The 27,725-nt window shown below is 39.0% G+C and overlaps 2 protein-coding genes across 2 annotated transcripts in view; both read left to right on the top strand.

The window, feature by feature from the left end:
• The first annotated feature begins 1,762 nt into the window (after positions 1-1,762).
• Positions 1,763-13,078, top strand: LOC108577466. Its single transcript, XM_017940620.1, has 4 exons — positions 1,763-1,850; positions 3,094-3,194; positions 10,120-10,218; positions 12,892-13,078. The coding sequence occupies exons 1-4, from the start codon at positions 1,763-1,765 to the stop codon at positions 13,009-13,011; spliced, it is 408 nt and encodes a 135-aa protein (XP_017796109.1). The 3' UTR covers positions 13,012-13,078.
• An 8-nt stretch (positions 13,079-13,086) lies between these two features.
• The window catches only part of LOC108577465 (sodium- and chloride-dependent glycine transporter 1-like), an 18,613-nt gene continuing 3,974 nt past the window's right edge, over positions 13,087-27,725 (top strand). Inside the window, exons 1-8 of the mRNA XM_017940619.1 lie at positions 13,087-13,177; positions 19,265-19,520; positions 22,991-23,149; positions 24,440-24,647; positions 25,082-25,253; positions 25,969-26,325; positions 26,817-27,026; positions 27,535-27,720. Of these exons, the coding sequence (XP_017796108.1) occupies positions 13,130-13,177; positions 19,265-19,520; positions 22,991-23,149; positions 24,440-24,647; positions 25,082-25,253; positions 25,969-26,325; positions 26,817-27,026; positions 27,535-27,720 (1,596 nt within the window). The 5' untranslated portion in view covers positions 13,087-13,129. The remainder of the gene's footprint in view (positions 13,178-19,264; positions 19,521-22,990; positions 23,150-24,439; positions 24,648-25,081; positions 25,254-25,968; positions 26,326-26,816; positions 27,027-27,534; positions 27,721-27,725) is intronic.

Raw genomic sequence — 27,725 nt, 5'->3', positions numbered from 1 at the left:
TTAAAGAAAATCTCCACATTCCCATGGTCAGGCAATTGAGAATGTCTGAAGTTTACTTAAACCACTTGTACACGCATAGATCAACAGTCGCCACATTAGCTGATTTGAAGAAAAAAATTCTGGGTATTTGGGAAAATCATCGAAAAATAGAGGACGCCATAAAACAGCGCATACAGAGAACGCAGAGGAATTATTAATTTGCATGCGTATACTTCAGAAGTTAATTAAAATGATTATTAAATTACGTTCGAGCCTTTACATTTTCCCAAAAATACGAAAGATGTTGAAAACTGTGAAGTGGCCTTCATTTTTTGGGGTCAGGGGCTGTACAAACAATCTGGACGATGTTAAGATGTTGATAATCATATTCTCGAGGACACGGCAGCTAGGACGTGTAACACACGTCATTACAGTGTCATGGGACTCATCACCATTCGTCTCGTAGAGCTAGGAAGCCCCTTTAGGCCAATCCAGGGCTAAATGTCCTCGTGTTTTCTCAGCTGGGGCGCAATACAGGGATCAAGGGTGGGAAGGTCGAGGTTTCATAACCTTGGGTTGGCTGGAGGCGGAACCCTGCGACCCTGGGGTGGGAAGGTCGAGATCTCTGAACCAAGGACGTAGGCGTAGGTTAAGTCCCACGACCTTGGGGCGGGGCGATCGAAGTTTCTGGCCACTGGGTTGGTCCGTGGTGGGATCCAAGGTTATGGAGTCGCGGAGGTAGATCCCTGAAGCCTAGATTTGCCTGGGTCGTGTCCCACGTTGGCGAACTTGGAGACTTCGATGTCGCTGGAGCTGGTCCGCTCACGAAGTTGCTCTATGTGAAGTGGTTCAGACAAACAAGCGATATTGGAGCGGTAGACTAGGGTCTACTTGAGCAACGATTCTGAGATGAGGCATTGTGCGAAGTGAGAACTGTGCTTTGAAGATATTTAACTCGTTATTTGCGATTTTCTCGAAGGCGATGAGTAGTGCTAGTCAATCACTTCTCAGATAGTCGAAATTCTTCGGAATCGGCAATTAGTATTAGTCAGTCACTTTTCAAACGCCCGAAATTTCGGTATCGGTAAGTAGTGCTAGTCAACCACTTCTCAGACCTTTAAAAAGTTCTCGAAATTGGTAAGTAGTGTTGGTCAACCATTTCTCACGCATACCGAAATTCTCGAAGATGGCAAGTAATGTTAGTCAACCACCTCTCAGACATCTCTAGATTTTCGATATCGGTAGGCAGTGCAAGTCAACCACTTCTCAGACATTCGAAAATTCTCGAAAACGGCAAGTAGTGTTAGCAAACCACTTCTCAGAAATCCAACAATTCTCCAAATCGGTAAGTAGTGTTAGTCAACCACTTCTCAGACATTTCATAATTCTCGAAACGGTAGGTAGTGCTAGTCAATCATTGTTCAGACATCCTAAAATTCTCAAAGCCCAGAAAAATCCCGAAAATCGAGCTAAAAGCTTCGAAAATGGCGCCGAGAACGTAGACTACTTAGCCACGTACTGAAGAAAGCAACCGACGGTACTTTGCTCTGCTCGAGGCGAAAAAAAGCGCTCTTACTCTCAAAATGGCTGTCTGAACGGCTCTGCTCTAGAGTTTGGAGTGACTTGGATCGTGTCCCACGTCTACTAACTTTGAGACATCAATGCCTGTGGAGTTCGAGGTAACCTGGATCGCGTTCCATGTCCACAAACTTCGAAACACCGAGGTCCCTGGAGTCTGGAGTGATTTGGGCTGTGCCCCACGTCCACAAACTTCGAGATATCGATGTCTCTGGAGTCTGGAGTGACCTGGGTCGTGTTCCACGTTCACAAACTTGGAGACATCGACGTCTCCGAATCCGGGATACGTGTAGGTTGGTTCCTGAACTCTGAACTTGTCTAAATCTACCTTTCAGTATAAACTATTGCCTTAAAATGGAAGCTAAGCACGTAGCTACCATCGTCGCTTCTATTTACTCGCGTAAACACGCTCAATCTTCACGGCTCAACAGCTCGATTACCTCTGTTTCCATCGAAAGCACTCGTGAAATTGCGAGCCACGTTTAATTAACAAGCCCGACGCATTAATTATCGCGGTGACTCGTCGAGGACAGCGGCTGCAAGAGAAAACGAGACTTTCTTCTTCCACGGTGATTTAAAACGAAGCGTTGATAGCTCTCTGGTCAAGGAGAATTTTTCTTTTATATTTCTCATAAATCTTCTCTAACAGACCTCAACTCTACTTCACACAACTTCTCAGTCTACTATTTTTATACTTCTGATAAATCTTCTCTGAGAGATTTCAATTCTAATCAAAGAGAATCATCGAAATTCGTCGACAAATCGACCGATGAAATTCGAGGTGATTCGAGGTCGTAAAATCGTGAACTGGCCACTCGATGCAATCTGTAACGACACGCTTCAGTCAGAACACCCTCTTTCCGTTTTAGCAAAGACCTCAAGGGAGAAGAAACAGCCCTCCTGGCGACGTGAAAGGGCTGATTCGACCTTCTCGTCGAATCTGCTCCCGTTCTACGGTCACGGGACTACCGCTGTCGATCGATATGTTCGGTGGACCGAGCTTCGTTACCGAATCTCCTCGCAGGTGAATCTTCTCGAGCGGGCAACTTTAAGGGGGACTCGATACGAGAACGCCTCAAGGCCAAGACGGGATTAAGGGTGCCGGGGGAGAGACAAAGGTGGAAAAGTGTATCGGTTGAAACGTTTTCTTCAGTCCCACGACACTGTTCTTGACAAGTTGTCCCTGGATTCGTTCTACCATTTTCTTCTTCTTAATTTTTCAATTTTTTTAAACGACGTTCCGATTTTAAGATTCATTTATTTTCGAGTACATTCGTATTGTACGGAGTATTATTTTCGTGAGACTTTTATGTAGATATTAATGTATCGATGGTAATTTATTGAAATGTCATTTATGCGCGAAATTTTAATGGCTATATGATAATAATGAATCGAAGCTGTTTCAATTATATGTCCAATTTGCTGAAAGCCCCGTCGTCGACGTTTCATTTTTCTTCAATGCATGAAACGAATGTTTGTATACGTATAACGCATTCGCAAATAACATTTTAATTACTTGTGACGCATCGTGTTCAGCTGCAGCTGGTGAAAATTGCAGAACGGTGCCGTACGAGAGCCACGTGGTGTGTGATATGACCGAGATTATGACGTCAACGTTTCCGTCATCGAATCCTCGGGTAGGTGGATAGTAAATTCTTGCCGTACCATCCTCGATAGCAGTTATCCTCGAAAATCCATTCTGATTCATGACCCGGGAATTTCATAATACTCTACGGTTCGGTACGATGTACGGCGATTACAGTTAATTACGCCCACGGAAGGGTGACAAAACATAGGGCCATCCTAATCATTCGGATACGTAGGATTTCCAATGGTAATTGTGGGAAATAGAGTTAACTAACGGTGTATCAGTTATTGAAACAATTTTCTTTTTCTTCTTCGTTTTGGAAGTTTAGCTCTTCTGGAATTTGACAATTTTAGAATCAGCGGAAATGAAATTTGACAATTTTTCGAATTTTTCAAACTTTCAGTAAAATTTCTCAATTTTTCAAATTTTGTTCAATCAAACTTTTCAATATTTCTGTTTCTCACTTTTTCAAATTTGTTCTCAGTCAAATTTCTTAATTTCTCAATTCTTCAAATTTGTTCTCAGTCAAATTTCTTAATTTCTCAATTTTTCAAACTTTCTCTCAATCGGATTACTCAGTTTTTCAAATTTTCTCTCAATCAAATTTCCCAATATCTCAGTTTTTGAGATATTGCCCAATTTTTCAACTCTTCCTTCAATCAAACTTCTCAAAATTCCAAATTTTCAAATTTTCTCTATCAAATTTCTCAGTTTTCCAAATAAAAAACGAAGATCCTCGTATCTTCGAAATCAAAGACTACCACAGATTTCGGAGCCTCCGAAGAAATCGAACAGTTCGAGAGATTTTCAAACATCGAACTCTTCTTCAAGTGTTCCAAGAGAACTCGAGTTTCCAAGAATCCGGGCACTTTTCGAACCTCAAGGCTACATTTTCCTCAGTTCTCTGGAATCGCGTTTTACGAGTGGCACGATCGTCCTAACAAGCGGCAACGAATCCTAGGTAACCAGAGCCGTGCTTTTCGAGCCTGATGTTATCCCTAAGGAAGGCGGTTGAATCCAGGAAGGCCGGGTACACGGATTTCACGAATTGAGGGTCACTTGGATAAGAGCTGATAAGTCCAAAGAGCTTGAAATCTTGTCCTTCATAACCCAGCAAAGGATCAACGGGTCTGAAGAAGTTGAAATCGTGTCCCTCGAGTCTGAGGTCATTTCTGCTAGGGTCAGTGAGTCCAGAATGGTTAGAATCGTTCTCTAAAGTCCATTGTTATCCCTACAAAATGGCCCCCCTAGTTCTAGGAAAGCGAATCTAGGTCTTCCCGGACATGTGTCTTTTCTTCTTAATTCCAATTAACTTGGCTAAGGTTCAGAAAGCGTTCACTGAGCTTAAAATACTTTACATTGTCCCCTTTGTATTTGACAAATTAAAAATCACATTGTACAAATTTACGATATAGATTTACGAAAGAGGATGTGCTATTTTTTTTTCTTTTTTCGTGGATTTTGGTACCAGTTTGGCTTCCTATTAAGCTTCAAATTTTCCAGGTCATTGATTTAGTGTTCCAACACGTCTCGAGACAACGTGTCGCGGATTTAACAAACTATAACGTGAGATACAATTTAATTGCGTTACAAAATATCGCTCTCGTTTACTATCGTGTTTCTTGCATAAATGTGTTGTCTACCAGTCCTACATCACTTTTCATATCTATTTTCTTCTTTTTTTTTCAACTTTTCTATATCAAGCGAAACGCGTAGGCAGCGACAGCGGTTTTCATAGATGAGCAGCCGTGTGTGACAAAATTGTAAAAGAACACGTCCGTTAAGTTACAACGTGGCGTGGTCAAAGAAAAATCCTGTGATACCTTATTTTACCGTCGTTCCTGTAAAATTTATAGTTATTCGACGCACAATATCTTACAATTTATACGATGGACGTTACATAGTTGTAACACTATCGTTCGATTAATCGTCGCTTTTATAAAATAGATATAAAATATTGATCTTGAAAATTTTTTAATTTTCCCTGCTTCTTTAAACTCTTTCATCAAATTATTATTTTTTAAATACAATAACTAAGCGTTTTTTAAAATATTAAACTTTTCACACACAGTTTTTGATATTATTATAGTCACTACACAATATTCATAAAAATCAGTCGCCATTTTTATAAAATAGGTTTGAAAAATTAATTTAGAAAATTTCTCAATTCATCCTGCTTCTCCAATTTCTTTCATCAAATTATTATTTTTTAAATACAATAACTAAGCATTGTTTTAAATATTAAACTTTACACATAATTTTCAGTATTTTTAGTCACCAAACAATATTTATAAAAATCAATCCTCACTTTTATAAAATAGGTTTGGAAAATTAATTTCAAAAATTTCTCAATTCATCCTGCTTCTCCAATTTCTTTCATCAAATTATTATTTTTTAAATACAATAACTAAGCATTGTTTTAAATATTAAACTTTACACATAATTTTCAGTATTTTTAGTCACCAAACAATATTTATAAAAATCAATCCTCACTTTTATAAAATAGGTTTGGAAAATTAATTTCAAAAATTTCTCAATTCATCCTGCTTCTCCAATTTCTTTCATCAAATTATTATTTTTTAAATACAATAACTAAGCATTGTTTTAAATATTAAACTTTACACATAATTTTCAGTATTTTTAGTCACCAAACAATATTTATAAAAATCAATCCTCACTTTTATAAAATAGGTTTGGAAAATTAATTTCAAAAATTTCTCAATTCATCCTGCTTCTCCAATTTCTTTCATCAAATTATTATTTTTTAAATACAATAACTAAGCATTGTTTTAAATATTAAACTTTACACATAATTTTCAGTATTTTTAGTCACCAAACAATATTTATAAAAATCAATCCTCACTTTTATAAAATAGGTTTGGAAAATTAATTTCAAAAATTTCTCAATTCATCCTGCTTCTCCAATTTCTTTCATCAAATTATTATTTTTTAAATACAATAACTAAGCATTGTTTTAAATATTAAACTTTACACATAATTTTCAGTATTTTTAGTCACCAAACAATATTTATAAAAATCAATCCTCACTTTTATAAAATAGGTTTGGAAAATTAATTTCAAAAATTTCTCAATTCATCCTGCTTCTCCAATTTCTTTCATCAAATTATTATTTTTTAAATACAATAACTAAGCATTGTTTTAAATATTAAACTTTACACATAATTTTCAGTATTTTTAGTCACCAAACAATATTTATAAAAATCAATCCTCACTTTTATAAAATAGGTTTGGAAAATTAATTTCAAAAATTTCTCAATTCATCCTGCTTCTCCAATTTCTTTCATCAAATTATTATTTTTTAAATACAATAACTAAGCATTGTTTTAAATATTAAACTTTACACATAATTTTCAGTATTTTTAGTCACCAAACAATATTTATAAAAATCAATCCTCACTTTTATAAAATAGGTTTGGAAAATTAATTTCAAAAATTTCTCAATTCATCCTGCTTCTCCAATTTCTTTCATCAAATTATTATTTTTTAAATACAATAACTAAGCATTGTTTTAAATATTAAACTTTACACATAATTTTCAGTATTTTTAGTCACCAAACAATATTTATAAAAATCAATCCTCACTTTTATAAAATAGGTTTGGAAAATTAATTTCAAAAATTTCTCAATTCATCCTGCTTCTCCAATTTCTTTCATCAAATTATTATTTTTTAAATACAATAACTAAGCATTGTTTTAAATATTAAACTTTACACATAATTTTCAATATTTTTAGTCACCAAACAATATTTATAAAAATCAATTGTCACTTTTATAAAATAGGTTTCGAAAATTAATTTCAAAAATTACTCAATTCATCCTGCTTCTCCAAATTCTTTCGCGAAATTATCCTTTTTTAAATACAACTAAGGATTTTTTAAAATATTCAACTTTTCACACACACTTGTGAATATTTCCGCAGCCACCGAACAATGCGCATAACAATCATTCCTCTCCCTTGTTACGAACGAAGCCGAGAGTCTTGTTACTCTATTAGATACGATTCTCCAGAGATTGCAAATAGTATCTTCCATGGAGTTTCACAGCGGAACAGAAGGACATCGACTTGAGATATGACGTTGGATGACATCGGCTCGAAACAATGCAACCCTCTCTCACAATACCGCCACAAGAACGTGGACTCTTGTTCGTCCTGTTCATCCCCCAATTTAACACTTGCGTGACTGTTTCCATTCACGTCGAGCGGATAACAGCGAGTGTTATCTAGGCCATGTAAATTACTTTCGGTAATTCGACAGTGCTCGAATAATTTTCCATACCGAGAGAGAGGGAATAGATCGTCTAATCGAATCCGTAGCTTCCTACTCTAGATCGAAATTCAGTCCTCGTTTATTGGATATCGCAGAGTCGTATTGCAATTTTCTGCGAGCACTAATCGTTCGTTCTAATGTGAAATTTATCGCGACAAATTTTTGCTAATTTACGTGTAATTCGCGTCGATGTGAAATGTACATTCCCAGTCAAACGTTTGCAATTATCTTACGCTAATTGTTTATTGATTCGAAATCGATGGTTTAGAGATCGATAGCCATTTACTTAATTTTGGATCGTTTCGAAAATTTTCGAAGCACTAATCGTTCGTTCTAATGTGAAATTTGTTATGAAAATTTTTGGCAATTTATGTGTAATTCATATCGATGTGAAATGTACATTGCCAGTCAAACGTTTGGAATTATGTGTCACTAATTGTTTATTGATTTGAAATCGATATTTTGGAGATCAATAGCGATTTACTTAATTTTGGTTGGCTTGAAAAATTCTTAAAATTGCTAATTTCTTCCTGGAAATTTTTCTGTAATTTACAGTGCACAGTGATCGCGAAATGATGGCCGATAATGTATACACTTTCGTCAAAGATACATGAAATTTATGGAATCCCGGAACGAAGATACTTCGAACGAAACAAAGTTTCCGAGAATTCAGCATTTACTGTGAAAACTTGCAAATAACACATTTACACGAAACGTCCCACGTATACATCTATAATTTCCGCTAGAATTGGAATTTCACGTGTATCACAAAAAAAAAAAAGAAGGAAGAATAAAGAAAAGAATTCCAATATTACAGCTCAGTTTTATCAGAAAAATATTTTTCCGGCCAATCAATACTTTTCAAGTTTTCCCTTTTGCGCGCTGCTTTCGCGACAGACTCAACTGATACATGTGGCGTGACAGAGTGCCGTAACACCTTCGATTCGTATCAACGTTGATGGCATTGCTTTGCACGAAACGTTGCCCGTTTTTCCTCTGCTTTCTGATACAGTGAACAAAAGGTTTCGTCCATGCGTCATGATGATGGTGATACTTCCATTACGCGTAACATTGCGTACAAAAGAGCGAAAAGATGACAGAGGGAGAGGGAGAGAGAAAGCGTGATCGATGAACAGATGGATAGGTCGACAGACATGGACATAAAATATGAAAAGGAAGCGCAAGAACTGGAGCGGGGGTGTGGACGGAAGATATGGAAACTGCTGGCGTATGCACGAGAGGTGACGTAAGAAACGTAGAAATAGAACAATAACTCCTCTTTTCCACGTTTGAAAACAATTAACGAGGCACCCTTAATTGTTCGAATGCACTTTGTCCTTTCGCCAAGCTTCTATCTTTGTTAAACAAAAGCGTTCTCACGTGCTCTCTCGAAAATGTAACAATAGAACGTTGAGAAGAAGAAACGAAACAATGTTAAAAAATTTTGCAAATTCGTTCAAAACCCACTCCGTACTTCCGAATTAATATTCAAAGTGAATTCAACAGAAACAAACGAGACGAGAGTACATGAAATTTACCTTTCGGTTGATAAACGAAAATTCCACCAGCAACGGGATTAAAGAGACGAGAGGAGAAAATAGAAGAAGAAGGAAGAAAAGTGAGAAAAGTCCCATTAAGAAAACGATGCGCTCAAGTACCAAGCAATTAGCATCCAAGCGGTAGAAAGAGGGTGCAAAAACCGGGCGACACGCGACGACCATTCTTTACACCCTAACCCAAAAGAGCAAACACCGGTAATTACATCATCGCTATCCGGTAACCGGATAATCATATCTCCCTCCATCTCTCTCTGCCCATATGTCTAACGACGCTCGAAGACTACCAGAGAAGTAAAGGCGCAGAGAGAGAGAGAGAGAGAGAGAGAGAGAGAGAGACAGAGCTTGAAGAAAGAGAGGAAGAAAGAAAGAAAAAAAGAGCACAAAGAGACACTGGGCGACGGCAAGGTCGAGTAGTATTCCGAAAGTTAAAGAGTTTTGCTGTAAACGATAGGTAGAGGTAGAGAAGAAGGGAAGGAAGGTGGGCATCGGAGGTGGAGAGAGAGTAAAGTGGTGAAGTGGCCAAGGAGAGAGAGTGCAAGGTTTAGGGTAGGACGCAGCTCGCAGGAGCAGTAATATCGATCGATCCGTCGAGTTCGAGGCTCGACAGGGTCGACTGGGGGTGCTGCAAGTAGGAAAGCTCTCCCATAAGCAGGCAGGCTGGCTGGCTGGCTGGTTGCCCGGGCACGGACCGTTTCCACTGTCTGTCCGTCCGTCTGTCTCGTCTCGTCGCGTCTAGTTCCGTCTAGTCTCGTTCTCTATCTCTGCCTCTTCGGCTCTTATTCTCATCTCTCCTTCGATTTTCACCGTCAGCCACTGTGGTGTGTCTTTGGTTCACGGGTAACAAGTTCAGATCTTAACCTGCCTGCCGCGTTCCGTAAGGTATAATGGTTCTTCTCGTCGCCGCGTGAAACAACAGGAAGAAGACGAAGAAGAAGAATGATCTCGACGGGGCTGAGATAGTAACGACGTCGGTTTTCGTGTGATCGTTCGATTATTACAGTGCTGAGCAATTTCAACATACGCGCAGCCCCCTAATCCGGTGGTTAGGTTCGTTTAGCTGGTGACCTTGAGAAGCAGTGACAGTGCGTGTCTCTGACCTTGATACGCGGTTCGCCAAGTTCTCCAGTGGCACCGCTGCCAGCCGCGACAGCTGATCGACCATCGACCAAGTGGAATTCCAGTGGAGGACGTGCACCGTCTGGATTGCGTCACCGAGCATAATCAGGTGCGTGCGATCGAGCGCGCCCGTTTCGGGGGCTGATCGAGGCCGGGACCGAACAACCCCCGTTCCATGCCACTCGGTGAACGACACTCGTACCCGCGGTTACGTAACGGGCTCCACTCTTGTAACCGGCCAGGACCGCTGTTAGGGCATTTCGCGAGATCCTGCGAGGATCGTTTCGATCGTGGTAATTTTGTCGGTATTTTCTGCGATCTTTGTTTTTAATTTTTTATTTTCTTTTTGCACGGAGTTGAAGTAGGAATGGTGTTTCGGCTGTTCTTGGAGTAGAATTTGGGTGATCGATGGTGAATTTTGTGATTCTTTCCGCGGCAGTGTTTATATGGACGACTGCCATCACTTTTTCTCCACCTCTTTTTGCCCCACCGTGGAAACTTCGTTTTCGATTGCGATGATCGTGACGTGACACGATTATTCAGAGGGTTCGCGTGCAAGCAGCGAAGAGTAGGTTGCGCTGACACAGATTTTCGTGAAACCGGAATGCACACTATCGAGTTCGGGTTTTACGTAACACCGTTAAGACAAGGTAGAGAGCGTTATAGCGGCTGGCACCATGGCCAGCCGGGTGACATTTAAGCGCGGCTATAGCGACGTCGCGCATTAAACACGCTCGAGTTCCGTTTTATCCCGCCGGCTCGACGAGAACAGACGAGAATTCTCCAATTAAATCTGCGAATTTCTATGCTAACGCTTTGCCCTCTACTTCGAACTTCCCTTCTTCGCGTTGATTCGCGGATTATTCTAAAATTTCAATTACCAACCCCTCGCGTAGAACTAAAATACGGCTAAAATGAAATTAACAAAATTGTCTAACTGTGACAACAGTTTCGAGTAATAATTGACGAAAGTGCCAGAGACGAGAAACATCGCGGAAGAAATGAAATTTCTCGCAGCAAGAGTGCACTCGAGTCGCACCCCTCCGCCACCGGAAAGGTTAAAGACGAAAGTCTGCCGCGGACAAGGTCAACAGCTGACGGTTAACGTTAACCGTTTCCCCGAGTGCTCGTGAACCGAGATCGTGATCGATTTCTCTGGTTTCATCCTCTCGCGACGTTCGATTTATCGGGGCCACTTCTCGCGAGTCTCGAGATCTCTCACGTAACGAGATCTTCATCTGGACCTTCGATTAATCTTAATTGCGTCGTTCTTTTCCGACGACGTTCCTCGAACATCGATCTCTCGCGAGAGCAATCCGCACACGAACGTTTCACCCTTCCACGTGAACAGGAGGGTTTCCCGTTTTCTTTTCTTCTCTTTCGTCGAACAGTGGGGACGTTCCAAGTTACTTCAGAGGGAAGCGTTGCTTTTCTTTCCCAACAGGGGAATAGACAGGTATTACGTTTCTCTCATTGTGGAACGATTGCAATTCTTTTCTCTCCTTTTTTGCGAAACGGAGAGTGGATTGTTCGGGTATAATTGACGTATGAGAGAATTTAGATGGTCATTAGAGAGGTTTACGAAGTCGATTGTGGTAGAGAGATGAATTTAAGATGACGTTGAATAGCTCGAAGGTTTATGCTCGTTTCTGTCACGGGACTAATGGACAATTGTGATGCAAAACAATTGGTATATTATTAATACAATGCGATACACAGCAATTGAGGCAGAGAGCGAGAGAGAGAGAGAGAGATTAGGTGCATGCTCGAATAATCCAAAGGGACTTTGAATTTACACAAGGGGCAGGATCGTTGCGTGTATAATATGAAATAATAATTCCCACTCGAATTGGTTTCTCTAATTAGCCAGTCAAGTCGTGCGAATAACCGATCCTCCAATTATTCCAATCAACCTGCAATCACGATATCCGATGAAGTATTAACCGACTTGTATTCATCGGAGTTTCGTTATCGTATTTTTCTTATAAAACGTCGATAACGAGACACTTCCTCCGTTCGAAGATACATTTCGTCGACGTTGTTTTCGCAATGAAACGAAATAATTAAATCTTATTAAAATCGTGGAATTTCTGGCGTTTCCACGTAGTGCCTTATTAAAAGCGTGGTCGAAGGATGAATCGGAGGCAGGAAGGACGTTAATTTCGCGGAGACGTTATTTATCGTGGAATAAGGGATATCTGCGTGGGATTGAACCTATCGTTGCTTGGGTTCTGATATTAACGCGGAGGAAAGGGAATGATGGAAATAGTGGGCGGGGTAGAAATACGGCGTGACCCGGACTGTCAGCTACAAAGCGGCGAGCATTGGAAGAAGTAACTACGTTATTGCGTGACTATGTATCTGGTGTGAACTTGATAACAGCAATTAGGACGCGAATAGCGATTGTTTCGCGGCGTGACCAATCCACGAGGCGTACATGTCGATTTTTCCTCGAGCACGGTCCTTCCATTCGCCTTCGATTTTCGCGTAGAATTCGTGGAAGTCGAACAATATTACAAATTTTAATGAAATATTAGTATGTTTGTTATCGCATAATTTGTGTTTATCGTATCGAGTGAAACTACTGGAAATATAAATTTGGAGAATATAGGGAGAAGTATACCGTAGTCAGCGATTTTTCAAAGGGTTGACGAAATTATTAAGAATATAAAGAAAATTATGGTACACATTGTGCACCATAGTGGGTGAATTTCAAATAAATAGCGAATCTGTGTCGAGGTAAGAGGAGATTTTTAATATTCACTGGTGCGTGTTGTTTCAGAAGGTAGACAAGGGACGAGCGAAACTTCGAAGAATGACCATCGACGAGAAAAATTCATACGGAAAAATCGAAGAAACGGAAGCTAGCGAGGCTTGTTGCACGAACAGTGGTATACACTAACGATGGACACCAGTGGATCAAGAACAGATGCGCCAGCACGAGTTCTCAGACGTTCGCAGAGCATGAAGAGGAGAAGACTCGCCTGACTTCGTAGACGCGTTCGGTGCCAGTTTGGAGAATGGAGGAGTCCTCACCAAGGATTCGTCCCTATCTGGAATGCTGGGACGTAAGTGAATTCGTCTCACGATCCTTTGCTATTCGAACAATCTTACAATTAACACGCACTCCCGTTTACGGGCACTGTAATAACACACTTACCGAATATAGAGCAAACTTAAACGATCCTTCGAAAATTAATACGATCCTGAAAACAGATTATTCCGTCTGGAATTTCGCAGTGAAACGGGTACACGTATTTTTACCGATACGTGATATTAAAATAGAATTTAACATAATGGGTGTTCCAATATTTATGAACGACAGCGTATAAATCCAATCAGATCGATGAAGTATCTAACCTTCACTTTATTAAATACCGCTACTTCATTTATTACTTCGTTATTTTATTCAGCGTTTCCTTTACTAAAATACACAGATTGGGTCATAGAAAACAGGCCACCAAACTATTTTTCTTTAGTTACAGTAGTACCAGAAAATTTTTATAGACAATTTTAACGGTTTCAAAGGACGAACAAGATGAAAGAGAAATTTTTTATAAATGCCACTTTTTTCTTCCTTTTTCTCAAAGTCACGAACGTACGTATTTTTGATGCGACCTTAAACTAACCTTGCACTATAAAATTTTCAATCAAACGTAAAACTTCCTTTCATTTTTTGTCACTTTTTTTTTAATAAAAACAATTTCTCTTCTATCTTATTCATCCTTTGGAACCATTTAAATTTCGTATAAAAATTTGTTCGTATCGCCATAGGTTAGAGAATATAATTAGATGGCTGCTTTCAATTGGCCCACCCGGCACGTTGAAGTGTACGAAATATCGCGTGGGGAAGGCAGCAAACGTTCTCGAGCGAAGGTTAAACCGTCGTCCAAGATCTGTGAACAAAGGAAGGAGAGAAAAAAAGCGGCTGGCTCAAAAAGCTGGCTGAAGAATGCAATTGTCGGGAGTCTTTCCGATTTAAACTCGAATTATGAAAATTGCACACGGAGACTAGGAAAGCCGGAGAAGCTCGTGTTTCTACTGCTCGAGCGATCGTTCAGGACGGCAGCCGCCCCTTCGGGCTCAACCCCTCGTTCCACGCAACACTTACACAACCCCGCGGACACCATTGTTTCTCTCCTGCTTCTTCACTGTGCTCCCTTTAAAATTGCATCGTCTCGCGGAGACGAGCTCTCCCGTTGAATTGCACTCTCTATTCGACGATTCACGTGTTTCGTTTCCCATTTAACATCCCTCTTTCTCCACTCCCCTCGAACCTTCCGTTTCGGAACAAACAGAACGCTTCGAAATCATTATTTCAGTAATTGTGTCTGTCGTTGGAGATGGGAAAATGTTTGGCTCGCTGTGCGTGAAAGGAAAATACGCTCTCAGCTGTTTTTTGCGTTTTTGCGGTAACTTGTTCGAGCGTTTTTATTGATTTCTTTACTTTAACGTTGTGTGGTTAAACTTTTGATAGATTGATCTCTGTGAAATAATTGGATTTTTCAAAGTGATCCATCAGGGACTTTCGAGAAGTGAATTTTTATGTAAATGAAAGTGATTGTATCAGTATCGAGCGTTCACATCTTTGGAAAGTTGCTAGTGGGTCATTTTTGACCCAGCAAGTTGTTTCAGCGTCTATTAGTCTATTTAGTGTCTTTCTGTTGTCTAAAAGGAGAACTTTTTTCAGTAACACTCCTTTTTGTTGTGTTTTATATTTACGCAAAAAAAAAACATGGTAATCTTAAAAAGAAAAGAAAAAAATGGAATTTATAATGAAATTTTTTTCCCATCTTCTTAACCCTTTGAAATTATTTAAATTTTCTCGCACCACCATAGCTAGAGAAGACGAATAAGCGGTCCACTCTGTATACGAACTAATAGCTCTTTAAACCTTCTTTCCAATAAAAAAAAAAAAGAAACACCTGGACACTTTCCCCACTAATAGAACACAGTATCGAAGAATTAAAAAAAGTACGCTCGATGTGTGCATTATCGATAATACGAAAATCAATTTGACCGTTCACAAAGGCGCCCTAAATCGTCCTAAAGCCAATATAAAAATTCATCGCGCACAGCACAGTTGAAAACTATGTGCAGCCTCTGTCGTACACCGTGTTCCCTGAATATAAAAGGAAATATTCACAAAAGTCGCGGGAGGAAAGCCATTCGATACGAGCCAGCGAAGCGCAAAACGCGAGGAATTCGGTCGCGACGTTCGAGGCCCTCGATGCTTGACATTTCGCGCGGGGCGAAGACTCGGATTTAGAATTATTTTCATTCGAATCCGTCGGAATATCGAGGCTTATATTCGTAAGAGGAGAGCGCTGCTCAAGGGAGAGAGAGAGAGTGAGAGAGAAATCGATGGGGAACGCGAGGGACAGTCGAGAATCCATCTCGAAAATGAAATTTCCTTGAATGGCCTCCTCGGGCTGTGCCTTTAATCGATTCGCGTGAAAACCAAAAATCTTCTCTTCTCTTTCTCGAGTGGCGGCCACAACCAACGCGAAACACTGTGCCGCGACCTTAATGCGAACGTGAATTAATGGCGGCGCGAGAAAAACAACAAACGTTTCTTCTCGCTGAATGGAAAATTTTTCTTCCTCGCGAATTAATTCTTACCCTCGCTTTCATAATGGCCTCTCTAAGTGAGGGGGATTAATTAACGGGAAGAGAGTGAGAGAGAGAGAGAGAGAGCGAGGTTGAATCTCGATCTCCCTTAACGCGAGAACTTTCTTCTTTTTTTTTTCTTCTTCTTCCTTACCGCGCTACGTTCGAACTGATTAAAAGTCTGTTTGAACTGTGGCGGTTGGTTAGTCTTTTACCTTGCGGGTTTCTACTTTTCTTTTCTTGTCTTACTTTTTTCTTTTTTTTTTTTAGAGCAACGGAGGAAAGAAAGTCGAGGGAAATTGTTTTTTGCGTCGAGTTAGAGGTGAAAGGTGTCGGTGAGAAGTTTCTCGCGATTTTTGCGGTGGACGAGGTGTGCTTCTGACGTGATAGCAACGGTATTTAGGGTGAACTTTGTGAAATATTAGCTTTCTGAGATTATCAGTCGTGTGTCGTGAAAAGAGAATCTTTTTTTTGTGTGCCATTTTTCTATGATACTACTAAAAATAGGTAAAGTGAAAATTTGGTAATGGAAGCTGTTAGTAACCTTCGGAAAGTCCCTGATAATTAACGAAACACTATTTTCCTAGGATAATCATTCATGAATCGCGAAAAGAAAATTTTTTCCCTTTTTCAATGTATCCTTTTTCTGTAACACTACTGAAAGTAGGTAAAGTGAAAATTTGGTAACGGAAGCTGTTAGTAACCTTCAGAAAGTCCCTGATAATTAACGAAACACTATTTTCCTAGGATAATCATTCATGAATCGCGAAAAGAAAATTTTTTCCCTTTTTCAATGTATCCTTTTTCTACGATACTACTGAAAATAGGTAAAGTCGAAATTCAGTAATGGAAGCTCTTAATAATCTTACTAAACAGATTCACAGAATCCCTGATAATCAGTGAAACACTATTTCCCAAGAATAATCATTTACGTATCATAAAAAGAGATTTTTTCTTTAACACACCCTTTTTCTACGATACTACTGAAAATAGGTAAAGTGAAAATTCAATAACGGAAGCTGTTAATAACCTTACTAAGCGGATTCACCAAGTCCCCGATAATTAAGTGTTAAGTGGTAAAGATTAGACGAAGCAATTAGAGGTAAAATACACCAATAAGAATAGATACTTGTAACAAGTGTGGAAAATGTATATAACTAAAGTATAAAACTTTCCAAGACACTATACCGTTAGATAAATACTTCACTTTTAATGGCTCGAGTAAATGAATCTCTGCCGATAAGAATATCGCGTGTCCCTCTTATCAGTGGAATTAATTTGAATTAATTTCCTAAGAGAAAATATTCTCTCTCACTTTTTTACATTTAAACAGTTTTCTTTAAATATTGCACACGTTATGTTAATCTTCGAACGAGTCTTACTAATTCATTGAATAATGTACACAGACGCATAGGAATGAGAGAATGTCCATCAGATCCTGTTAAATGGAATTTAAGGGCAAGGTATGCTGTCGAAAAGGGTAATTAAAATACACACTGCTGATTGGCGTATTAGAAGCTCGTAGAAACATTTGCTTTCGATGTTCTTTCCGTATCGATTGGAAAGAGAATTTTCTTTAACAGTGTAATAAAATCAAGGTATCGCGAATTTAGCGTAAATATTCCCGTCGTAAATACGTCGTTTTCAATATCGCCTGTCATTTAATATCAGCGTCACGGATTTCCGATTTATTGCGACCTACTAACAATTTCAAGACATCTCGCCCGAACGTTTATTGCAATTTTATTCGGGACGCGGTCGGAAATGCGTATCATTTTCCCGCGAAGCCAATTTCCACGGCAATCGTTGTCAGTTTTCCAAAGTATGTACATTTCGATATCGATTGAAAACAATACAATAAAGAATTAATACCCTATTCACTCGCTATAATACAGTTCTTTCCACGAAAAGACATTCTTCCACTGGAACGATCAAACATTTATAAACCACTGAAAATGGTGCAAAATTATTGTGAAGCAAATTGTATCAAAACACAAAAGAAGTCACAATTTCGAAATAATTATTAAGGGAAAAAATCGAAAATCAATTTTCTCTCAAAATACATTTTTTTTTTATTTAGAAACACACTTTTCTTTTATATTCAAAAAGGAAAAAAAGAAATTGCAAAGTATTATCTATGCTAGCTTGCATGTTTCTGATCGACTTTGAACCTAATTTCAAATAATTCAGTGTTCACTATCAATTTCGCCGAATGAAATGCAAAATTTCACGGTTCGATTTTTTTTTTATACTTAAACACAGACCGTGACACTGTCGGTTGGGTATAAAATGACCCATTAGCAACTTTCCAGAATTTTTAAGCAACTCGAAACTAGGAAACACTAATATCTAGGAAGGTTCACGGTTTCACGCACCACACAAACACGCACACGCATCAGAACGTAAATCATCGAGTTGCACTTGACACACGGGTGTCCCACAAAACGTTATCCAGCTGTTATCTGTGCCGGATGTGCAACGTCCAAGACATCCGGAGAATTAGACGTTGTGCAGGATAAATCGAAACGTCGATGCAATTTGTTACCGCTGATTTCCCAATGGTCATTACCATTCGACGTTCCTGCGAGGAAAACCTCGCAGAGTCTGCGGTTTATTTCTTCCTGTCGCTTAGTTTATGCGACATCGTTGTCGGTGTTGAGACCATTGGGAGCCTATCGATTTTACACGGTTCAAAATTCGTGAAAATTTGTATCCTTCGTTTCTTTTCCTCACCTCGAACAGTTGTTCCCAATCGATGGCATAAGAAAGGAACGATTTTTATTCCTGCGTTATTTTGACATCTTTATAATTTATATTGTAGAATTTTATAAAATTGCGAATTTCATGATTTACATTGTAAAAATTTACGAGAAAGATGATTTACAAAATGTTGGTACAACGACAAAGTGTGGGGTAAATATCGAGTAAGAGGTGTAACGAGGATTTTTAAAGGAAGTCCCGATGTTGGAGTATTATTTTAAAAGTTAACACGAATTAAAGGAAAATGCGTGGATCGCGAGCCACGCCACGGTCTGACCTAATTCGACGCTAAACTACGTTACAATTCCTCTTCCATCGTGAACGAAGTTAAGTATTTATGTTGCTGGTGTGTCACGCCTCGTTATTTCCTTTAATTCTTTATGATCCGGGAAATAGACCTCGAATTAGATGCATTCGCGTTCTAGATTTATTCTCCCTCCTGTCGCATACCGGGTGGCTTAAAAATTCCTCTCCCAAGAAACGTGAAATTCTCTTCAAAATTACAAAATTCCTCCACGCTCTACCAATTCTTCAAATAAAAACATTTTACACAAAAATGTTACAAATTACAATTTACAATACACCTTGTATATTTATCCCGTCGGCAAGACCGAGAACCGCTGTCCCGTAGCTTCACAAACATTTACCAGTTCAACTCGTATCTCTTGCCAACGACGAATCGAACTTTCCACAGAATACGTTTTAAGAGAGGAGAAAAAAGAGAAAAGAATTTCCGTGAAAGACAGAATGGAATAAAACGGTTTTGGTTATTGTACTCTCTGCAGCAGAACGAAGACAAGTACTCGGTGGCGAACAGCCAAGCGCCGTTGCAGGCCGGCGAGGAAGAACACCCGGAACGCGGCACATGGACGGGGAAATTCGACTTCCTGTTGTCTCTTCTGGGCTATAGCGTCGGCCTTGGCAATGTCTGGCGATTCCCGTACCTGTGCTACTCGAACGGAGGGGGTGCATTTCTGATACCGTTCACGGTGATGCTCATTATCGCCGGACTGCCGCTCATGTTCATGGAGCTCTCCTTAGGTAGGCAAAGTGATCCGCTTCGTCGACGTACGGGAGCGTTTCGTTAACAATTTGCTTCGCTGCTTTGACGAATCTGACGTTGGAGAACGAAGACAAATTTTTAATTCGTTTCAATCCTTTGAACTCCAAATTAAAGGAAAAATCTGTTTTTCAATAACTACGTATTATTTGAAGAATTTCATTTGAAATGCACTTCAAAGGACGTTTGGCTGATACGAAGCAATTTGAACAATTTTTTTTACTAATTATATTGAAAATAGCATTAAGGGTCGTATGTACACTACCGGCCAAAAGTTTGGAATCACTGTGCATTGCAAGTTGCGCAAAAATTCTGAGAAAAAAGTCAGCAGCTTTAAGAACTTTTTAACGAATTTCGTATCGTTAATCGATATGAGATAAATTGCTATCTATCTCCACAATATCAATATCAAGTCTATGAAAAATTAGCAGCAGATTCAGTACTGATGAAAATTGGGAGGTGATTCCAAACTTTTGGCCGGCAGTGTATGTGTACCTATTGCTCATGCAGGTAAAACAAATGTTGCAAAATATAACACATATTTAAAAATTACTTCATTCGTGCCTGTGAATAAAACTGACGCCGAGTCACACTCGGCAAAGGAGTCCAAAGGGTCGTGAGAAAGAAATTGGAAGAATTGAAGGAACTTTTTTGTTGATTTTCAAATGTTTGTGACACTTTCTTAAAATTTCTTCTTCAACGTTCAGTTTGTTGATAGATGGTCAATAATGAGGCACGCTGTATAGTAATTCTAATAGTAAACGTACATGAATATAGAAGGTAATGTTAGATCGATACACAATTGACGGCCATCGCGAAGTTTCAACTTTTAAAAAGCAAATTTTAAATTGTACAGTGGAAACGCGATTCCGTTGAACTCGTACGATTTTGTGGATGTTTCTTTCCACTCTAGTTACCCGCTAACTAAGTGCACGTGTACCCACTTGTTTCTGTTCAATCTCAAACGAATCTTGAAGAAAGGAACAAAACGTAATAATGAAATATGAAGACGTTACATCGTTTAAAAAGTGTACAAAAGGAAACAAACAGAAGGTCGTTACAATACCGATCTGATCACGAAGAAAATGTAAATTTGCAACGTAACACGCTAACGTTCCTCGTGTTTCGTGCCCAAGGGATGAACGGGGGCTATTTCAGTCCCGCTAAGATTGATGAAAAGGATCGACTATTTCTATTTTAAACCGTGTTGTCCCGTATAATTCGCCGATTCGAGATTCTTACAGACGAACCGCGCCTTCAAACACCTAGCCCACGAAGCTACACCTCCGAACCAGTATCGATTAACCCGATATCGGTCGAACCCGCGTTGAAACTTTCCAAGGGAGCAACCAGCGTTTTCCTGCCGTTGTGAGACCTCAAATCAAACCAAACACTTTCGATATTTATAATTACAATTGTTGTCGTCGTCAGTTTTTTGTACAGGATGCTTCAGAAAAATGTTAACGTGTTATGTCGAAGTAACTTTTTTGGAGAAATTGAAATGATAACGCGATGTATCGTGTTAACAAGTGTATTCTGCCTTCGGGAAGTCTTTAGTTGTTTGGTGTCATTGATAACAGATTTTTGGAATTTTTTTTAGATGGTTTTCAGAGACGAATTTTCATTGAAATTCTTCGCGTAAATGTTGATAAATTTTTTTTTAAGCACTCTGTATATCTATATCGAGAAGAACACATTTTCTTTAGGTGGTCGTTAGAGCTCTGAGGCGAATTTTTCTGAAATTCTCCACTTAAATGTTAATAAATATATTTTTAAGCAGCCTCTATATCCTTATCGAGAAAAGCACACCTTCTCCAGGTGGTCTCCAAAGCTCTGAGTCGAATTTCTTTCAAATTTTCCACATAAATGTTACTCCCTCTGTCCCATAATAATAGTAGCAGTTGATGAATTTAATTTGTCCCATAATGATAGTGGCAAAAGAAAATAAATATAGAACGCAACATTTACTATCAAAAAACTGGATTAAATTAAACAATAAATTAAAAATATTACTCCTAATTTTTATTTTGAGTGTTTAGATAGTTTCTGGATTTTTCAATAATTTCGTTACTGCATTTTAAACTTGTAGGTAGGATCCCTTGGCTGCGAAGCTTTGCTCTCCCTATATGCATGAGCCGAAAATTATTGGAGCCATCGTTCTTCATTGCGTCCAGCAAAACTTGTTGAAGTGACAGAAACGTATTATTCAGTTTTTTTTTTTTCATATTTTTCTCCATAATCTTTGCATTTACGTCCACAGTTTTGTTTTTTCAAAGAATCAACATTAGCATAAGATTCACCTTGTCAATTATTTTCGGGCGCACGTTTCCAAATTCTTGATATGGTCATTCTCTTGCACTTAAATTGTTTTTCTTTTGATGCATCAAGAACTGGACAATCGCAACTCGATCTTTGCTTGAAAACTCTCCTTTTTTCATCTTACTTTTACAATGGGTTGATATTCAGCTGAAATAAAACTATTGATTTCGATCAGCGGATGAAATTAGAAAAATAGTTATAATTCGCGATAATTAGGTTAACCTAAAAATTGAAAGATGTGTCAAAACAAATGACAAATGTCATGGAACATTGATTTTGATTGAAGGCTTCGCAATTTTGCGCTACAACATAACTTACAGCTGTATTCGCAAATATTCACTTGCTAATATTATTATGGGACAGAGGGAGTAATAAATACTCTTTTCAAGCACCCTGTCTGTCTTTCTCGAGGAAAACACATTTCAGAATTTCTTTCAAATTTCCTATGTAACTTCTTTGAAGCACCCTGTACATCACATATCGAGAAAGACAAATCTTCTCCAGCCAGTCCAGAGCTCCGTGTCGAACTTCTCTCAAACTTCCCACACAACTGTCAACATTTCGTTAAAACACTCTGCATATCCGTATCAACCCTAACACAACTACTTAAAAAGAAAGAAAAAAAAAATAGAAATACTCGAATTCGATCCAAACGCGTTCGAACGCCGCACACTTTCCAGATGAAGAAATCATCGGAAAACGTACACAGAATGTAATCGACTTTTTCTCTTCGCCAGGTTACACAGGACAGCCTCGTTTAAATCAACCGGAAATAGAACACGCGTGGTAAGAATGCAAAGCTCGGGGTGTTCTTATCGGTTGAAGCGGGCTCAAGGTTAAGCCTGTACCACGCTTGTTGATTCACCGAAATAGAACGATCAATGAACGATCGTTCCTCGTTACCGGGCTTACGTAACGTTATTTTTAGGCACCCGGTGAACCGTTCGTGATATCGACCCCTGTGTCGCGCGCGATTCGATACTCCGTGTAAATTGCAAGTGCATCGCCGGCCCTCTGCACAGATGGCCTATCGATCCGCCATCTTCTCTCCACTCTGTCTCTCTCTTTCTCTCTCTCTCTTCTTTCATCCACCTTTTTTTTTCTTTCTCTTTTGCAATATTCTCTCCCCCAGGGCAGTACGCGAGCCTTGGCCCAGTGGCAGCTTACAAACGTTTCTGCCCCCTCCTGCGTGGCTTGGGATACGGAATGGTGTTGGTCAGCTCTGTGGTGATGCTCTATTACAACCTGATCATCGCCTGGACGCTTTATTACATCTTCGTCTCGGTGGCCGGTGAGCTTTCCTATATTTCACAGACGAGTATATCTATATGTGTACACGCTGGAGTGTATTTATTTCGTTTCTTTTTGTCTGGTTTCATTTATCTCCTTATTTCTCTTCACGCTTCTTCTTCTTCTTTTTTTTTTCATCCGGTTTCACGGACGCGGAAACACGGTATCACGAGGCGTGAATTATTGATCTGTCTGAGTGTAGGTTACTACGTTTCGAGTACCAACGCGCTTCTCTTGCCGCTTCCTCTTGTTTTTCAGGGATGTACGAGGTCAGAGGACAGTAGGTAGAGATAGCTCCGCGATACGATTTGATTTAACCCTTTGTACTGGAGAGTGTTCTTGCACGGGAAATTAATCACTCGACGCTTTTCTACTGGGGAACGTGAACGGATGTAGAAGGAACGAACGATATTTTAGTGTGTCACGATGTTAATTCGATTTGAAGAGGTATAGGTAAATATGGAAATGTTTGATTTTGGGGATTGTGACTGAGAACTTTTCGAGTGCAAAGGGTTGACGATGATTATATTCAGTTTCTTTTTTAATATACTTGCGTTGAAAAAAGTATAGGTAAATGTTGAAATGTTAGATTTTGGGGATGGTGATTGAGAACTGTTCGAGTGCAAAGGGATAATGATAATTGTATTCAGTTTCCCCTTTAATATCGAAATATTGAAATGTTAGATTTTGGGGATGGTGATTGAGAATTTTTCGAGCGCAAGGAGTTAATGATAATTATATTCAGTTTCCTTTTTAACCCTTTCGCTGCAACAGATTTTAACGCGAAGCATGGATGACCGACAGTAAATTTTTACCCACAGCTGCAAAATTTGTTATTTAAAATTCGCTTTGTTAAATTAAGGTGGAAGTGCGTAAAGAATGAAATTAGATATTAAATTAAGACGAAAGTGTACCGAAAGGCTCGATCTTTAAAACGTTTACAGGCGCCAATAGTAAGGAAAGGGTTAATACACTTGTATTTAAAGAACTATAGATAGATATTGAAATTTCAAATTTCGCGAGTGGTGTCTAAGAACTTCTCTAGTGCAAAGGGTTAAAGATAACTGTGTTTAATTTGATTTTTTTAATATTACAGAACATCAGGTATAGCGAATAGATCTAGTTCGCGTTCGATTCTGAAAAGACACGTACAGATGTTTCGATAGAACGGTATTGTTAGCTTTTCTTTTGAAGTTTCAACCTCGAAGGAAATTGAGAAAATGTTTGATTCAATGAAAATTCCGTGTAACATTCCTTGTACGATCAAAGGAGCATTATTATCGATACATAGGAGCTGGTAAACTGCCGTGGAGCAGATGTGAACCATCATGGAGCACCGAGGATTGCTTCATGCCAGAAGCTGCGGAAGCGTGTGCGTCTCAAAACATGAGTTACTTCAAAGCGAAATGCTTAAACTCTACCCAGATGGCCTCCATGGGCCTGACTATCGAAAACATCACCAGTGCCATTAGAAGACCACCGGCTGAGGAATATTTTAAGTAAGAATTCTCGTGATATGTTAAAATTTTATTCTACGAAATATTGCGTTTAAAATGTTATTCTACGAAATATTATTCTGTGAAGTATCCGAAAGAAAATATTTGTGATAAGATATTTGGAAGGAAATATTCGTGATACGATATTTGGAAGACAATATTTGTAATAAAATTTTTGAAGGAAAATATTTGCGACCAAATATTTGGGAGAAAATATTCGTGATAACGTTTTTGAAGGAAAATATTTGCGATAAGATATTTTGAAGAAAATATTCGTGATAAGATATTCGAAAGAAAATATTTGTGATAAGATATTTGGGAAAAAATATTCGCGAAGAAATTTTCGAAGGAACATATTTGTAAAAAAATATTCGCGATGAAATATTTGAAATAGATCTACGAACAGTGATGTACGTGTGAAATTGTGTGTCGTATAGCAATCACGTGTTGGGGATGAGTAGCGGAATCGAGGAGACAGGTTCCATACGACACTCGATAGCAGTGAATCTCCTGCTAGCTTGGATCATTGTCTTCCTCTGTCTGAGCAAAGGTGTTCAAAGCTCGGGAAAGGTTGTCTATTTCACTGCTCTCTTCCCATATGTCGTTCTGGTGAGTGTGATCTTAATCGACAGCTTCTAAGACGTTTCGACCTATCTTCTATTTTAACAAATATTCTCGTAATATTTCTACTATTCCTCTATAACTTTCGTATACCTTTAGTTTTTTTATTAAATTACCTGTCAAATAAATTGATACTGAGGTGAACGAGGCAAATGTCGTATTGTAATTGCTCTCAATTTATTTTCAAACTTAATGAAAAATATGACGGTAAAAAGTTTCAACCTTTTTCCATATATTTCTGTAAAATTCTGCATATCCCTTCGAACTCGCGCGAGCCTTGTCGACACGTATGCGTCGAACACTCCCCGAATTCGAACGAAGGCTTTAAAAAAAAATCGAAAGACGAGAGATAGAAATGTCTCCAGAGTGAAATTTAAAGACATATCCTAGCAAAGACCTAGCTGCCATCAATTTATCATTTGCCTTAAACCACCGTCGGAAGATTCAAATTGCAAACTTTCCCGCCACAATCGCAAACTTTTAATTTCTATTTCTATTTCGAACTTTTCTACAATTGCGAAGTTTTCCACGAAAGACGCCCGTGCCTCTGAATAGCAAACAATTACCTCTCCTTATTGCCCGTTCGAGCGATCAGAGCGCACAGAGAACGAACAGAGGATCCTTCATCGATCCCGAAAAAAAGCCGGCAAGCGATAGATGTCGAACGGTGAACGAAGAGACGGTCGGTGCTTTTTGTTCGCAGATCGCTCTTTTCATTCGGGGCATGCTGCTACCGGGCGCCAAGGAGGGCATTCTCTTTTACCTAACGCCCGACTGGAGAAGATTGATGTCCGCGAAAGTGTGGGGAGACGCCGCGGTGCAGATATTCTTCGCCCTGAGCCCCGCTTGGGGCGGTCTGATAACGCTCAGCTCCTATAACAAGTTCACCAACAATTGCTACAAGGACTCGTTGATCGTCGCCGTCAGCAATATCGGCACGTCGTTCTTCGCTGGTTTTGTCATATTCTCTGTGATCGGATTTTTGGCCTACGAGCTTGACGTGCCGGTCGCATCTGTCGTCGATCAGGGGGCTGGATTAGCGTTCATTGTCTATCCCGAGGTGAGTGAATCGAGAGAAAATAGTGTGTAATCGAAGTTCCTTAATTGAGATTGCAAAAATTTCTGATTTTGGGTAGTGTATTTGAAATATTTTGGACATTGAAGTTATTCGAAATAAATAGGTTTGAATTAGTATACTTAAAAGTTCTTTCACTGTTTTTTTTTTTTTTTTGTATTTTAAATATTTTGGACATTGAAGTTATTTGAAATAAATATATTTGAATTAGTATAGGTACTTAATACCCTCGAGACGGATGACCCAACATATGGTAGAGATTAGTGTTATCAGTTTTTTAGGATAAAGTGTATGAAAAGTAAAATTACCATGGATTTTTAGAGAACAATATAAGGGGGTCGTCAATATAGACGTCAATTTCATCGTTTTTAATGTATATTTTTGGAATATATGAAAGTTTCTTTTGTTCTCATTGAAATTTGTATTAAATAAAGGAATTGGTACTATTTCCATTTTCTTGATTTATGAAAAAATAGGTAGTTGCCCGGTTACCAGTCGCACCAGTTTGGTCGCTGCTCTTCTTCGTGATGCTTCTTACCTTGGGTCTCGACTCGCAATTCGCTCTAATGGAAACAGTAACCACCGCGATACTCGACGCTTTTCCGGCATTAAGAAACTACAAATCGTGGGTCGTCCTGGCGGCGGCTGTCTTCGGTTACATTGGAGGAATTATTTTCACTACCAATGTAAGTTATCATAACACACTTATTGCGTTGAATATTAGGTCATCCCATAAGAAGAAATTTACACCGAAACTTAAATCAATATGTCAAACGTACCTCTAAATTTGATGAGAAAATCTAGTCTTCTCGTTTCACAACATTTTCCCACCTTTTTCCATAAAAATTCTTCGATTTTTCATTCAAATACTTTTCTCCTCCGCTATGAACTTAAGGGATGACCTAATGCTTGATAATGACTACAGACTTATTTTTCATTACCTAATCTCCTTGTTTCACAAATTCTTCCCACTGTTTTCTCAAAAGTTTCTTTGAATTTTCATTCAAAGGGATGACTTAACGCTTGATAACGACCATAAACTTAGTCCTAATTAAATGTTATTTTTCATTACCTAATCGCTTTCTCATTTCACAAATTCTTCCCACTGTTTTCACCAAACTTCTTTAATTTTTCATTCAAACACTTTTCTCTTTCGCTATAAACTTACAAGATTATTTTTCATTGCACTCTCAGGCTGGCATGTACTGGCTGCAATTGATGGACAAATACGCGGCGAATTGGTCTGTGCTACTAATCGCCATAGGCGAGTGCATCCTCGTCGCTTGGATCTACGGCGCGGACCGATTTCTCGACGACGTTCAACAGATGATCGGACCACGTAGCCGTCTATGGAGGTTTTTCTGGACGTGGATGTGGAAAGTGAT

The sequence above is a fragment of the Habropoda laboriosa genome, unplaced genomic scaffold (assembly GCF_001263275.1).
Source record: "Habropoda laboriosa isolate 0110345459 unplaced genomic scaffold, ASM126327v1 scaffold776, whole genome shotgun sequence".
In the NCBI taxonomy this organism is placed as follows: domain Eukaryota; kingdom Metazoa; phylum Arthropoda; class Insecta; order Hymenoptera; family Apidae; genus Habropoda; species Habropoda laboriosa.
The sequence above is the reverse complement of the archived record's forward strand: the minus strand, read 5'-3'. Positions and strand labels throughout refer to the sequence as shown.

Coding starts and splice junctions, on each gene's coding strand:
- LOC108577466 (XM_017940620.1), top strand. CDS start 1,763: ATGTCTCTGGAGTCTGGAGTGACCTGGGTCGTGTTCCACGTTCACAAA. Junction 3,195..10,119: donor TTCCGTCATCGAATCCTCGG/GTAGGTGGATAG, acceptor CAAGTTCTCCAG/TGGCACCGCTGCCAGCCGCG. Junction 10,219..12,891: donor GCGTCACCGAGCATAATCAG/GTGCGTGCGATC, acceptor GTGTTGTTTCAG/AAGGTAGACAAGGGACGAGC.